Below are 13,460 nucleotides of genomic sequence, written 5' to 3'. Positions count from 1 at the left end.
TTCATAACACTGCATTTTCTTCGTCGTTCTAATTATTAATTGCTCCTTCAAATTTCCTTTTAACTGTTAATCCTAATGAATTTATACGAGTTTGACCAAACTGCGGGAGGCAGTGGAAGATAGGAGTGCCTGGCGTTCTCTGGTCCATGGGGTCACGAAGAGTCGGACACGACTAAACAACTAAACAACAACAATGAACTTATGTGTGTACAATGACATTTCAAACAATCTACAAATTTTCCCCAGTCACTGATAAAGTTTTTCATCCCACAAACGGTCTGGGTGTGTGTGTACATTTCCCTTTTGGTGTTGCAGAATATACCTGCCAAAAAGCACCAGTTTGGAAGGGTCCTGCCATTGACACAATAATAGCACATTAGTGGTGGATTTACACTACACTGCCCCCTCCACTGCATTGGTTATTATGTGCTGCTTTTGCCACGTTGTTGCATTATTGCCATCTGGAGGGGGCACTCTTGCACAACTAAATTGGGCAATAGGGTGGGGAAACAACCCAGAACTTACATGGGACAAAAAGTTACAGGATTTCAGCAGGAAGCTATGAGAAATGGCACTGGTTGGGAATGAAGCGGTATGTCCAAACCTAAACCTTTTGCAGGCACAGAGAGCACTGATTGTGTATATCGCTTTTGTAAAGAACTATGCAGAAATTATGGTTTTAGTATGTTGGCTGTTTGGCCGTAATAATAAACATTCATTTATTTAACACCACCATGAACAAAAATCACTGTGTATGCACAATAAAAATGACATCAGGAGGCGCTCATTCCATGTTGTGATGGGAGCAGATGGGGTAGTATGCCAGCTACAATTAAAAAATTTGTTCACTGCTAATACAGCAGTAGGCCACCATAGCTCCTGGGAGTTATAGTTTTTCCAAGGGCTACTGCAAGCTCCATAGTCCTACCTCCTCTAATCTGCTGCTCCTATTGAAAGAGGTTTGGGGAGGTAGGTGAGTGAGTGAGTGATTTCAAAAAGTCAGAATAGCTAAGTAAATTTTTTTAAAGTGATATATTCCCAACTTTTCCCCAAGTCAGTTTGTGATTTGGGGAGCTTGCCCATCAACTGCCCTGAGGTTCAGGTGAAAGGATTGGATAGAAATGAATGAGTAATTAGACTAGTTCCACTGTCACACTCTACTGTGATGAATGGAGAAAAGGCCAGCCATGGTGGGGAGTGTGCATTGCATCCCTCCTAGAGGTCCCTGCAACATACAAACACTCTCTCCACACAGGTATATCACACCCAGCACATTATTTATCATTTGGCTAATTAACAGTCTGAAAAAAAAATAATCAATGCTACTTTTAAACATGTTACTCTCGCTGTGTACATCAGCAGGACAATACTAACTTGCACAGCAAAATGAGTCACTCTTCCCACAACATCAGCCCATCCTGGAGGAAGATGACCACAAAGGATCTGTTGTATTCCTCTTTAGCTCAGCAACACAAGGCTGAATCTAAAATGGCACACACCACACATTTTAGTAGGTAGATCGTGACTTACATCACATCCAAGTTTGTTTTTGGGTGAAAGTTCCTCAAAGGTCTTGACTTTCATTCTGAAGGCATTAACATATCTCCTTGAAAAGCAAGCAGAAGAAAAAGCTTGTTAGATGATCTCAAAACATACCCTATACAGCAGTACCTCGGGTTAAGTACTTAATTCGTTCCGGAGGTCCATACTTAACCTGAAACTGTTCTTAACCTGAAGCACCACTTTAGCTAATGGGGCCTCCTGCTGCTGCCGCGCCGCTGGAACACGATTTCTGTTCTCATCCTGAAGCAAAGTTTTTAACCTGAAGCACTATTTCTGGGTTAGTGGAGTCTGTAACCTGAAGCATATGTAACCTGAAGCATATGTAACCTGAAGCGTATGTAACCCGAGGTACCACTGTATGTACATTGAGCTGCTCTGTTTTATATTCTTCCTACCTGTGAACATCTGAACAAGTGTGAGAAACACACTCTAACTTTACGGGCGGGATTTAACTAAGTTGTTGCATGAGCAGAATGAGACCCAGTTGTGCAACAGGACTTTGCCCCGTCTTTCCCCTCACATCCCCTAAATCTGTTCTGGATGGCTGGGGAAACTTTAGAGGGCATGCACGAAATCCATGCTGCTAGTCATTACTTTGCTATATAGGTAAAATATCTTGGTATTCCATCATACCCAGTGTTTTCGATGCTTGTGTAGTTCAAGGCTGGTACTGAATGATTTCCTCTCTCATGAGGATGAGGGGAAGTTGGAGAGGAATGGTCAAATTCAGGATCCACTGATAATATAGTATTCAGAGGGATATAGTCTTTGCCATCCTACATAAACAGAAGTATAAAAATTATCAAACAGATAGGAATAGTGTGAAAACAATGCCAAGCATTGGAGTCCACAAGCTCCCTAGGGAGTCCATTCCACTGTCAAACAACCATGACCTCCCTGAAACTCCATAAACATGGTGTACACTGCATTTTGCTGCTTGCCTGCTTTACGTTTGCTTGAAGTAGATCTCCCAATCTCTCCACCAGCTCTGAGAATCTTGGCCTTTCCTTTGGATCCCCTTGCCAGCAATCCAGCATGATCTGATATCTGCCAAAAGCAAAAGACAGTGTATCATGAGCACTACTTCTATGACTCACACTTGAACAGCAGACTTCAGATCTGGGAGCCACCCTTAACACAAACTTGCAACATGGGATCCATTTTTAAATCATTTTCTATACACGTCCACCTCCCCCTCTCTCTTTTCTCTCCTACTTTCTAACTTAAACTCTCTCTGATTTTATGTGCTCCAAACAAAATACAGAAATGGTGAAAGTGCTACCGATACCCCCAGAGTTCAGAGCATTTGTGTGCCTTGAAGAACCATCAGTGCCGTGCAGTAGATAACACACATCAAACCTCTTGTAGTATTTCAGGCATTTCTACAGAGTTAAGCTACAGAGTTAACTGTTGCAGTTTTAATTATTTTTCATAGGATTTAGGTTCTGAGGAAAGTGAGGAAGAAGTCAGTACAGTTATGATGAAACTCCTGCTTTTTCATTCTTCCTCTTTCCACATGTGAACGATGAACAAATACTTAAACTCCTCACAAGGCTCCATAGCTTGGTTGCTCGCTTGCCAGACTAATCTCAGGGCTAGAAAAATCTCTGTTGCATTGAAATCTTAAAGCTTCTCTACTGCAGTGTAAGCCCATTATCTCTTGCCCTCCAAGCGCCAGTTACGCCATTGCTCACATCAGCCTTTCATGTGTTTGAAAGGTTATCAAGCTGATGCATCGACCTTCTCTGGCATAAGCCAAACATCAGGAGCCCTCGGGAGCCTGCATCACAAATCTCTGCCCCCAATCTCTGATAACCTCTGCTGCTCTTCACTGATTCCTCTCTCAGTTGTTATCCACACACCCACCCCAAAAAGCACACAGGCTTCACAATAGCCAAACCAGAAAGTTTCATTCTGTAGTTTTGCCACCATAGGACTATTAGTAAATGTGGTGGCTGAACAGAGTGACCGTGGAGCATCAAAGGGGGAACGGGATGTCACACATCTCATGTGGTATCTCTTGAGAATCCTTGCTTTTATTTGCCAACCTCCCCATCCCACTTAAGATAGGATTAATAGTGTGTGGGCAATGTCTGGTAGATTCTCAGATGCAGGGCTTAGGGATTTGTATGTGTAACAAAGGAGGGTTAAGTTGGCTTCAGACAGGAATTTTAACCTTCGCGCAACTTTTGATTTCAGAGATGAGGCTATTGTTGTTGCAGTTATGACATTTATGAAGTTACATCTGACCCGGGGTGTGTGTACAAATATGCAGAAAAAGAAATAAGAGGGAGGGAGGGCCCATACTTTAGGAGGTAGCAGTCATGCATGTGCTACGCATTTGAGATGCTGGGGAAGTTCTTCAAGCTCAGACTAGAAACCTAACTTGGGAGGCCTGTAAAAATCCCTTGCAAAAGAAGAGGTGAGTTTTACAAGCCCCAAACGTCTTCTCCTACATAGATGAAAACCCCAGCAGGAGAAGACACCCCAGCTCCACCCAACTTCACACAGGTATGTTTCTGTCATTTGCCTCACCTGTCCCTGCTGCATTCCCCATACCCAAAGGTCGCTCCCATTTTTCCTACCACACACATGTATTCTCCTGTCCTACCAGTAGACGGCAGCAACAGTAGGAAAACATGGTAGGTCTTTCCCCCATCCTCTAACAGTATGGCAGGCAAGGAGGATTATTAGAGTTGTGGTTCTTCCAAGGGCTCCTGCAAATGCACCTGGATTTAATCTGGAGCCTTTATTCACTGGGATTCCTAATACCACTGATCCTAACAGGCTGAAGAGCCTCTCTTGGTGCCATCATATTGCATTGCCATCCATTTGGATTTTTCTGGGAATATCCTGCATACAGGAGTCTGGTTTCATCAGCGGTTGGGAACCTCTAGTCCATGGGCTTCAAGATCAGCCCAGCAAGTCGTTTTTGGGGCACCACACCCATCTTTCTTAGCCTGACATCATATATGACATCAAGCATGGGAAAGTTCAAGAGGCAGCTGCTGCAGGGGAAGGCAAAATGTGGCACTTCTCGAATTTGTCACTTTTTTCTTTTGCTCTGAACAGAGAAATGAAAAAAGCACAGAATTTTGCCTGCAAAAGAAGAAGGGGCAGTACATTCTGAGTGCACTCCCAATTCTTCCTTTAAAGCCACTGCTTGAATTCAAGCTGATGATGCAAAGGAACAAACCATCCTTTGCAGCCATGGCTTGAATTCAATCCAGTTGCAAAGGAAGAATTGGGAATGCAACTGCAGATTGAAGCCACAATCAGGTGAATGGGAGGCTGTGTGGCCTCACCTGTCAAAGTAGTGGGGCTGGCCACTTCTGGACCTGGCCCTCGGCTGAATCCAATTTCCCAGCCCCACTACTTTACAGGATCACCACCCCAAAATCGTTTTGATGTCCCTTTCTGATATTATGTTCTCCGTGAATGTGTCTCCATAGGAATTACACAAAATCATTCTGATTGTGAGACGTGCATAGGAACTAGTATACATCCTAAATTGTGTGTGTGTGGCCCTCCATCCTGTCTGGAGCTTAGGGGAGCTGAAGTCCAAAACATATGGAAGACCACAGTTTAGGCACCCCTGCCTTAAATCCCAAAACCCAGAGAGCAGATCTTAAGGATAAGTTCCTTTAAGGAAAAAGCTAGCTGAAGGCCTAACTAAAGCCAAAGCCAAATTATGTTTTTAAGGAAAGCAGAAAAAAATGATTCAGGAAGGGGTGACTTAAGAGTAGAGAATGTGGTGCTTAACCTTTTCACCACCTATAATTTCTCTGTTCCAGTTTCTCCCCCTTAAAATTAGGTTAACTATCTGCCTACAGCAGGGGTGGTTAAGCAGTGGCTCTCTAGATATTGTTGGACTACAACTCCCATCATCCCTGACCATTGGCCATGCTGGCTGGGGATGATGGAGGTGGAATTCAACATCTGGATGGCCACAGATTAGCCACCCCAAATGAGTATTTGTGAGGGTATGAAGACATTTGAAACCCTATGTCATGAAAAGCAACGGGGGAAAGGGTGATATCAAGCATAGAAGCAACAGGCTGGGAAGGTTTATGCACCTCTTCCCCAAATCCTATTATATTGTTCTAAATTCCCAAAGCACTTTTATCCTAATGAAGGTTGGTGGCATTTTGTTACATGTGCACACTTTTTGGTTTGTCCCAAAGTAATGCATGCCAAAAATGATACTGTCCAAAGCACTCGTACATCTCTGGGGTTGCAAAATCTGGGGCTTTCATTCTTATGCCTTCTTTTAACTTGTTGAAAAAGTCTTCATCTATCTGAACACCTGGATAAGGAGATGCACCTAAAAGAGAAGAATTAAAAAAAAACAAAACACTCTGAAATTGGAACGGAGAGAATAGCAAAGGAAACCACAAACACTTCTGACGTGTGAACCTTTACAACATTTGCATCCTGTTAGAGACTGAGCGTTTTCTAAATTGAGTTGCTAACCTGTCCGGCCTTCCAGAAGTTTTGAATTTCAACTCGCATCAGCCCCAGTCAGCATGGGACCTGGTAGCCCATCAACATCAAGAGGCCACAGGCCAGCCACCTTCCTGCTCTAAAGTAAGCCTGAGATCTAGTTTGCTTCCCACCCCTCTTCTGTTCTGTTTGGGTGATGGGCAATGAGTTCTGATGTAATGTAGGGGCATACTATTTTCTATATTCTTTTCTTTTAGCTTAGCTTTTCAATTGTTCATCCTTTCTCAGGGTAGTAAGAGTTAACTATGAGGCAAGAGCAATCCCAGCAACAAGTACTAAACAACCAAAAGACTGTTTGTCTAAGGAACTGCATGCATGGACCAATTTCCTCTGCTGTTGTGTCTGTCTCTTCTACCATTCTTCTTTGATGAATGAAATTGCTGCTTCCTTTGCAGGACAGATTTTGTATCCTGCATTTTTAAAAAAGATTATTATTATTATTATTATTGTCTTGCTCAGCATTTCCATCCTAGATGGCATGCTCACCCAAAGATGATAATTTCAGTGTTTGTTTGCCTGTGAGCCCCATGGATTAGTATGAGGAGGAAGCAGCTGTGAATGGCAATGGCCTGGCACTGTAAAATCCAAGAGCTGATTGTGGTTGTGCTGCTGAAAGTTGCTTGTTTGTTTATTATTAAATTTGTATCTCACCCTTCCTCCCAAAGGAGCCCTGGGTGGCAAACAACAAGTGATAAAACAATAAGAACATCTTAGAACGTTTTGAAAAAATAATTCCAGTACAGATGCAGACTGGGAAAGCTCTCACAGACTTTATTGCTATTATGGCCCGCAGAGAAAAGTGCAGGAATGGATAAGGTCTATCTAAAGAAATATTACCCAGATAGATAGATTATCGGACAACAATTTTTAAACCTCTCCTTTCATGTGTCATACTCTGTTCCCGTCATTGTAGAGACACATGGTTCATAGTTTATTTGCTATTTATAAATAATTGCCATATTTTGTGTAGCATAATAAATACTGATTAACAGACTAATCCAGTACCACAGTTCTGATGTGAACAACAGGGAAGTCACTAGATCCTGAAAAGCACAAAGACCTCCTCCTGCCCACCCACGCATTGAACAAAGTGGTTTTTTTCTCCCCTTTTCCAGTCAATACCCCAGCACTGCATCATAGCCAGCCTTAGAATCTTCCGTGCAGCCTGCAGTGTGGCAGGGGAGGAGGCAAGCTGCCTCTCAGAAGCCACACGGATAACAAGGGCTTACTGCATCATTGCCATTCCAAGGCCTCCTAGCCACTGCGTTTCTGCCTTTCTGGGTTCTGTAAAATGGGGTTAAGGATGTAGCAGGTGATTTTAGATTGCACAGTATAGAAAAGTAGGGACTGGGAGAGAAGGTAGGACAATTTTTGATGGGCCCCTTTACTGCCTGCTAGTTGCTGCCATTCAGGTAAAGAAAATATTCTGAGGTCTTGAGCTCTTGCTTTCTACAGTGGTACCTCTGGTTCTGAGCCCTCGGGTTATGTTTTTTTCGGGTTATGAACGTTTTTAACCTGGAAGTGAGTGTTCCGAGTTCTCAGAGGCCTCGCCGCTGCCTGGAGCCAAGCCCAGACATCCGCGGGGCCTGCGGAGGCTCTGCAACTGGGCTCCAGCAGCGGGAGCACTTGGAGGCCTCCGCGAATGCCCAGAGCCAGGCCCCAACATCCGCGGGGCCTACAGAGGCTCCGTGATCGGCTTCCAGCCGCGAGAGCTTTCTGAGGCCTTTACAACTGCCCAGAGCCAGGCCCCGGCATCCTCAGGATGCCCAGCAGGTTGCATCCCAGCCCCAAAGTTAGGTAAGGAACACTTACCTAACAAAGACCAAGAGCAGTGAAGCTGTTAAGAAAACAACGATGAGCCTGGGCCGAAAAGCCCTTTACCAACCCTTGCCCCACCCCCAGCTGTAGCAAGATGGGTGGCACCTCACCAGGTAAGCCCACCTACCCTGGGGGGGGGGAGTGGAAGATTTTGGGATTCTGCAAAGGATTTTGGGATTTGTTTATGTGAGTCTGCCCTGTGCCTTTGTCTCTGCTTTGCTCCTTCGTTTGGGGGACTTCTGGGGGACTCTGCCTTCTGTCATTGTTTTGGGGGTCGTGTGGAGCCCAGTTCAGCTACTGGTTTATTGGGTGACTGCAGAAATGGATAAAAGCTCCCCATCCAAACAATGACTATCATCAGTGCATGTAAGAAAAAAATAAATGTTATTTTTTTATCTATAATACTGTATTATTTATTTTATAGTACAGTACATTGATTATTGCCTTGGATCAATGGTCTCGTTAGACAGTAAAATTCATGTTTAATTGCTGTTTTAGGGGGTGTTTTTCATCGTCTGGAACGGATCAATCCACTTTTCCATTACTTTCAATGGGAAAGTGCGTTTCAGGTTAGGAACGGACTTCTGGAACCAATTAAGTACTTAACCTGAGGTACCACTGTATAATCAAAACACATTGGTTTAACTTCTACTAAAATGTAAGCAGATCATAGCAAGCCCATTTCTGATATATAATATTTAAGCTGCAATCCTTAACACACTTAGGTAGGAATAAGTCACATTGAACTTGAAGATTACTTCTGAGTAGCATGTACAAGATTGCACTGTTAACGATGAATTGGGTACTGTATCCAATTGATTTTGTTTTCAGAGATCTTAGGATAGAATCAATTCACTTTTTCTTTAAACAACAACTTACCTAGAGAAAATATTTCCCACAACAGTACTCCGTATGACCAAACATCACTTTTGGTACTATAGATTTTATCAAATATAGATTCTGGTGCCATCCATTTGAGGGGGAGACGTGCCTGTAACAAAATCAAAGGGCCTTACTTTTCAAGCAAAATGAAATAGCCGTAGCTAGGTAAGTGTTTTACAGAGCTAGAATTATTCTTTTAGGCTGCACGTGGAAGTTGCCTTCTGCTCACAGAAGGGCCAGAGTGTTGTTGTGCTAGAAAAATGAAATTAAATCCAGAGATGCAGTTTGTCTTGCACATACAGTACTCCACTTTGCCTTTAGAGATCTAGCCAGTTTCAAGCCAGCCATCACAAATATAAGACTAGAAACTTGGTTTTCAAAAGCTGAGAGTCTCAGGAAGCTCGGTTGGGTGCCGAGTACCATTTATGTTCTTTTTTCCTGCACTTCTACAAAAGCTAAATACAGACAGCCCTGGATAAATAGGTATGCTGTGATTTCCCCGGTATTAATGAAATGTGCTTTGCATGTGCCTAAAGTTCCTTAATGCTGCTCATATATTCCTCCAGAACATTAAGATCTTTTTTTCAAAGGGGAAGAAAAGTTTTTTTTTTTAATTGGGTTTTATAAACATGAATAATGTTATGCAAATGAATATACCAAGTTTTCTCATGTCATTTGTATACCACAAAAATAGCATAATAAATGTTGAAAAATATCTGCAACATATGTTTCATTATTAGTGGTCAATGTATAAATTCTTGGCTTATGAATTGGTTTAAACCAGGCATGGCCAAACGTGGCCCTCCAGCTGTTTTGGAACTACAATTCCCATCATCTCTGACCACTGGTCCTGTTAGCTAGGGATGAAGGGAGTTGTAGTCCCAAAACAGCTGGAGGGCCAAGTTTGGCCATGCCTGGTTAAACAATTAGGAAAAAGAAGAGGGAGGAAGAGAGGAGTGGGGTGGGGTGGTTATGCCTCTGTTATTCTACTTAGTGTGTGAGGGGTTGTGCCAGCGTTACTTGTATGGGTTCTCTTACTATTCACTTGTTGTACAGTGGTGCCTCGCAAGACGAAATTAATTCGTTCCGCAAGTTTTTTCTTCTTGCGAGTTTTTCGTCTTGCGAAGCACGGTTTCCCATAGGAATGCATTGAAAATCAATTAATGCGTTCCTATGGAAACCGCTTGCCAGGCTGGCGGTGCGGAGAAGGGCTTTTCTCCCCACCGCAAGCCTTCAGGACAGGTATGGGAACAGAGGGGAAGGGGCGCAGCGCTTTCCCTCTGTTCCCGGGGCTTGCGTGGGAGGAGGGTTTTTCCTCCCCACCGCCAACATTCAGAACAGCATTCTGAATGTTGGCGGTGGGAAGGAAAACCCTCCTCCCACCCCAAGTCTTCAGGAAAGCCATCCGATGCCGGGCGGCGGGAGGAGGCTTTCCCCCCCCGGCATCGGAGCTTCGTTCCGATGCCGGGCGGCGGGAGGAGGCTTTCCCCCCCCCCCCCCGTCTAGCGGGTTTTCCGTCTTGCGAGGCGTTCGTCTTGCGGGGTACCACTGTATTTCCTTGGTGGTGAGAGAGATTGGAGGGTGGCTTAGGGTGTGGTTGGTTGTCTTTGGTTGGCTGCAGTGAGAATTGTTTTCGCGTGTGAGCAGGGTATGAGTGTGTATTTCTGAATCAAGTTAGCCAAATTGATTCGTATGCTGTCGGGGGATTCTTGTTGTCTTGTTGGGCTGTGTATATGATAAAGGGGAACCAAACTGGGGTGAAGGCATCTTCTTCTATTTGTCCGCGTGTCAGTTTCAGTTTATTGGTCAGTTTTTCTAATAAGGATGTTTCCCATGCTATTTGGGAAGAAAAGTTATTTCACACATTCCAGGGCTGAGTCCTAACAGTGCCAACAAATTCTTGGGCTAAACCTAACGATTCTGGGGGTAAATTATGATGAGCCATAGCTCAAATTAAGCCCCGCTGCACCCCCAGTGAAGAAACGCAAACTTCTATTTCTTTTGCAAATAAAGTTTAAGCCTTTTTACTGGCTGGCCTAGCAAGGTTAGCCAAGAAACAAATATCAACATGTAAACTATTCAAAAAACAGAGCTGGTGGACATTTCCGAGCATTGTTGTGGAGGATGCAAACTGTCACAGTGCATGCAACTCATCTGGACCGCTCATCTTCACATAAAAAATGTACAATCACTTTCAGGGGCCTTTTAGAGTGCAGAGAATGTAAACATTTAGAAAACTTCTCCGTGAGCTGTTCAAAATGATAAACAATGGGGCACATAAGAAGCATGCTGACTTACATCGCCTTTTCTCACATAATCAGGATTCTTATAAATATCTCTTGCAAGGCCAAAATCACAGATCTTCACAACATTGTTTTCAGACAAAAGGACATTTCTGGCTGCTAAGTCACGATGGATGCACTACAAGAAAACATTAAACAATCTCATTGCTGATCCAGATATGATTCCAAAACACAAAGCTGAATCTTTTCCATGTCCTTTTAATATACATGCTCATGTTTTTAATAGCTCAGTTTACATTTTCTTCTGGAAGTTGCTTAAAGTTTACATAGAACTACCAGAATGAAATGCAAAGGTGCTTTCCAAAGAAACACTTCAGAATCTAAACATGTGTACCTTTAATCTGTTGAGTTCTACCAAGGGATAAGTCAGACTGCTTTAGGCTTTGTAGGTAATGCATTTGGAAATACAAAATAAAATCCAAAATCAATTAGGACTTTGTATATATTTAGATAAGCAGCTATTTTTCCTACCATATGAGAATTTGTAGTGGAGACCACCTTAACCAGGCCTGTTTTCAGAGAGCTAAACTGAACTGAACAGAAATCTGGACCAAATCTTTAATTTTCCCCAAACCAGAAAACATTTATTTTCAAAAGGAGAGCTGAGATTTGAAGATGCTGTGAACATTAAATCATGTTTCTAGAGATGAAGTACTATGACTGCTGGGTTGGGGTATTGTTTAGGGGGGTTTGGTGGTGGTGGTGGGGTTGCTGTTAATGAGATGAATTGTTTGTATCTTTTTAGAACTTTTTATGATTTATGTCAAAAAGGTTCAGTTTGGTCGTGTACTTTTTGATGTGTTTTAGTTAGTTATGACTACTTTTATTATGTTTGTGATTATGCAAATATTTTTGTTGTAAGCCGCCTTGAGCACGGTTTTTACTATGGAAAGGCGGCATACATATAAAATGCTGATGATGACATGCAACAGTCACTGGAAAATGTCCCACGCAGTGACCCTAACCATGTGGAAAGGTGGTCATCTGTAGCCTCTGACTACACCATTACTCCTAGCAGTGACGTCGATGGAAATCCAAAGGAGTGGCCGTGTGTCCTCCTTTACAGAAAACAGTTGTCTAGCTGAAGGGTTACCCAGTTCACTTCCCATTTAAAGATGAAGAACTGTAAGCAGCCAGTGCCTGGGCAGCAAACTAACAAGGGGCATGCACACCTGTCTGGCAAGAGGAACTACACTTCTATTTAAATTATAGTAATTCTTTGCAACTGGACGCCTTTATCTGCCCCAGCTGCAACAAAACATGTCTCTCCCATATTGGCCTCTACAACCACAGCAAGCACTGCAACCTTCCAATAGTTTGACTTCACTCTCAAAGGCACACTCCTCCATTGTCTCCCGAGGCAGGCGGATGCCAACAACAGTTTCCATCTATACTGATAAACTGGCATTTGTGCATTTCTCACGAAGGCATATCCTCTTTTCTCTCCCTCTCTTTATTTGGTAATGTGGTAAGTGGCCACGCTAGCGGTGACAAGGCATACTTAAGCATGTTGTCAGGGGCTGCAGATGACCATATTCCTGCGTGTTTATTAGTGGTTATTTATGTGGTTCCTGATCACCTGGGTCTAACCCCAGGCAGAGGAATAACTGCAATGGAAGAACAAGCCTTTTGTTTCTAGTCTGCTGTGTACGCTATGAAGACATGAATAAACATGCATTTATTTATAGAGAGAGCCTCAAAAAGAAAACTGTCCTTCCTTCCTTCCTTTAGGAGTTCTGGGGAACAAAATTGCCACTGAATCACAGAAACCAGTTTGTCTTCACCATGATGCAATTTCCTTGATGCAGTTAGTTGCAAGGAAGATGAGGAGCCACTGGTTACTCCAGCAGCCTTGCCCTATGCTTCCTTTGTGCAGCGAGTTTCCCAGGGTGCAGGGAAAACCCCTTTTTCTCAATAAAGTTTCAGGGAGTAACACAAACATTTTGTATTTAACAAAACAGAAGCATGATTCTTAGAGGCGTTGTTACACCACAAACTTAAACTGGTATAAGAACTACCTTTGGTAGTGCTGTGAAAGGGGTTTGGATTCATTTAGGCCAGGTGGCTAGGGTATGCTAGGTGGCTAACAACCAGCAGTTAAAATTGTGTAAAACACTTAATTTAATATATATATATATATAAGTGGTGAACATATGCTTCTAATGTATATATGCCTTTAGGGTCACTGGCTCTCCACACCCCCAATAAGGACTCTGTCTTAACAAACAGGCAACAATTTAAAAGACACATTTTACAAAGGTGACAGAAAAGCTGCACTTGTTGAATTTCTTTCTGTCATGCAGCTATTAAGGGCATAGCTCCTCTGCCAGGAAAAAAGACTAGAGCAGTGTTTCCCAACCGGTGTTCCGCGGCACACTAGTGTGCCGTGAG

General features: G+C 43.1%; 1 protein-coding gene across 7 annotated transcripts in view; it reads right to left on the bottom strand.

The window, feature by feature from the left end:
- FLT1 (fms related receptor tyrosine kinase 1) overlaps positions 1 to 13,460 on the bottom strand; it is a 138,959-nt gene that overhangs the window by 4,291 nt on the left and 121,208 nt on the right. For all 7 annotated transcript variants that reach the window (XM_083498858.1, XM_083498859.1, XM_083498857.1 and 4 more), the window contains 6 exons: positions 11,065 to 11,187; positions 8,764 to 8,875; positions 5,788 to 5,887; positions 2,505 to 2,610; positions 2,197 to 2,339; positions 1,531 to 1,606 (listed from right to left, as the gene is read on the bottom strand). In XM_083498858.1, the coding sequence (XP_083354984.1) occupies positions 1,531 to 1,606; positions 2,197 to 2,339; positions 2,505 to 2,610; positions 5,788 to 5,887; positions 8,764 to 8,875; positions 11,065 to 11,187 (660 nt within the window). The remainder of the gene's footprint in view (positions 1 to 1,530; positions 1,607 to 2,196; positions 2,340 to 2,504; positions 2,611 to 5,787; positions 5,888 to 8,763; positions 8,876 to 11,064; positions 11,188 to 13,460) is intronic.

This window comes from Podarcis liolepis (assembly GCF_965112155.1).
Source record: "Podarcis liolepis genome assembly, chromosome: 4".
Lineage (NCBI taxonomy): Eukaryota > Metazoa > Chordata > Lepidosauria > Squamata > Lacertidae > Podarcis > Podarcis liolepis.
Note: the sequence above shows the minus strand (reverse complement) of the source record. Positions and strands in the feature narration are given on the sequence as shown.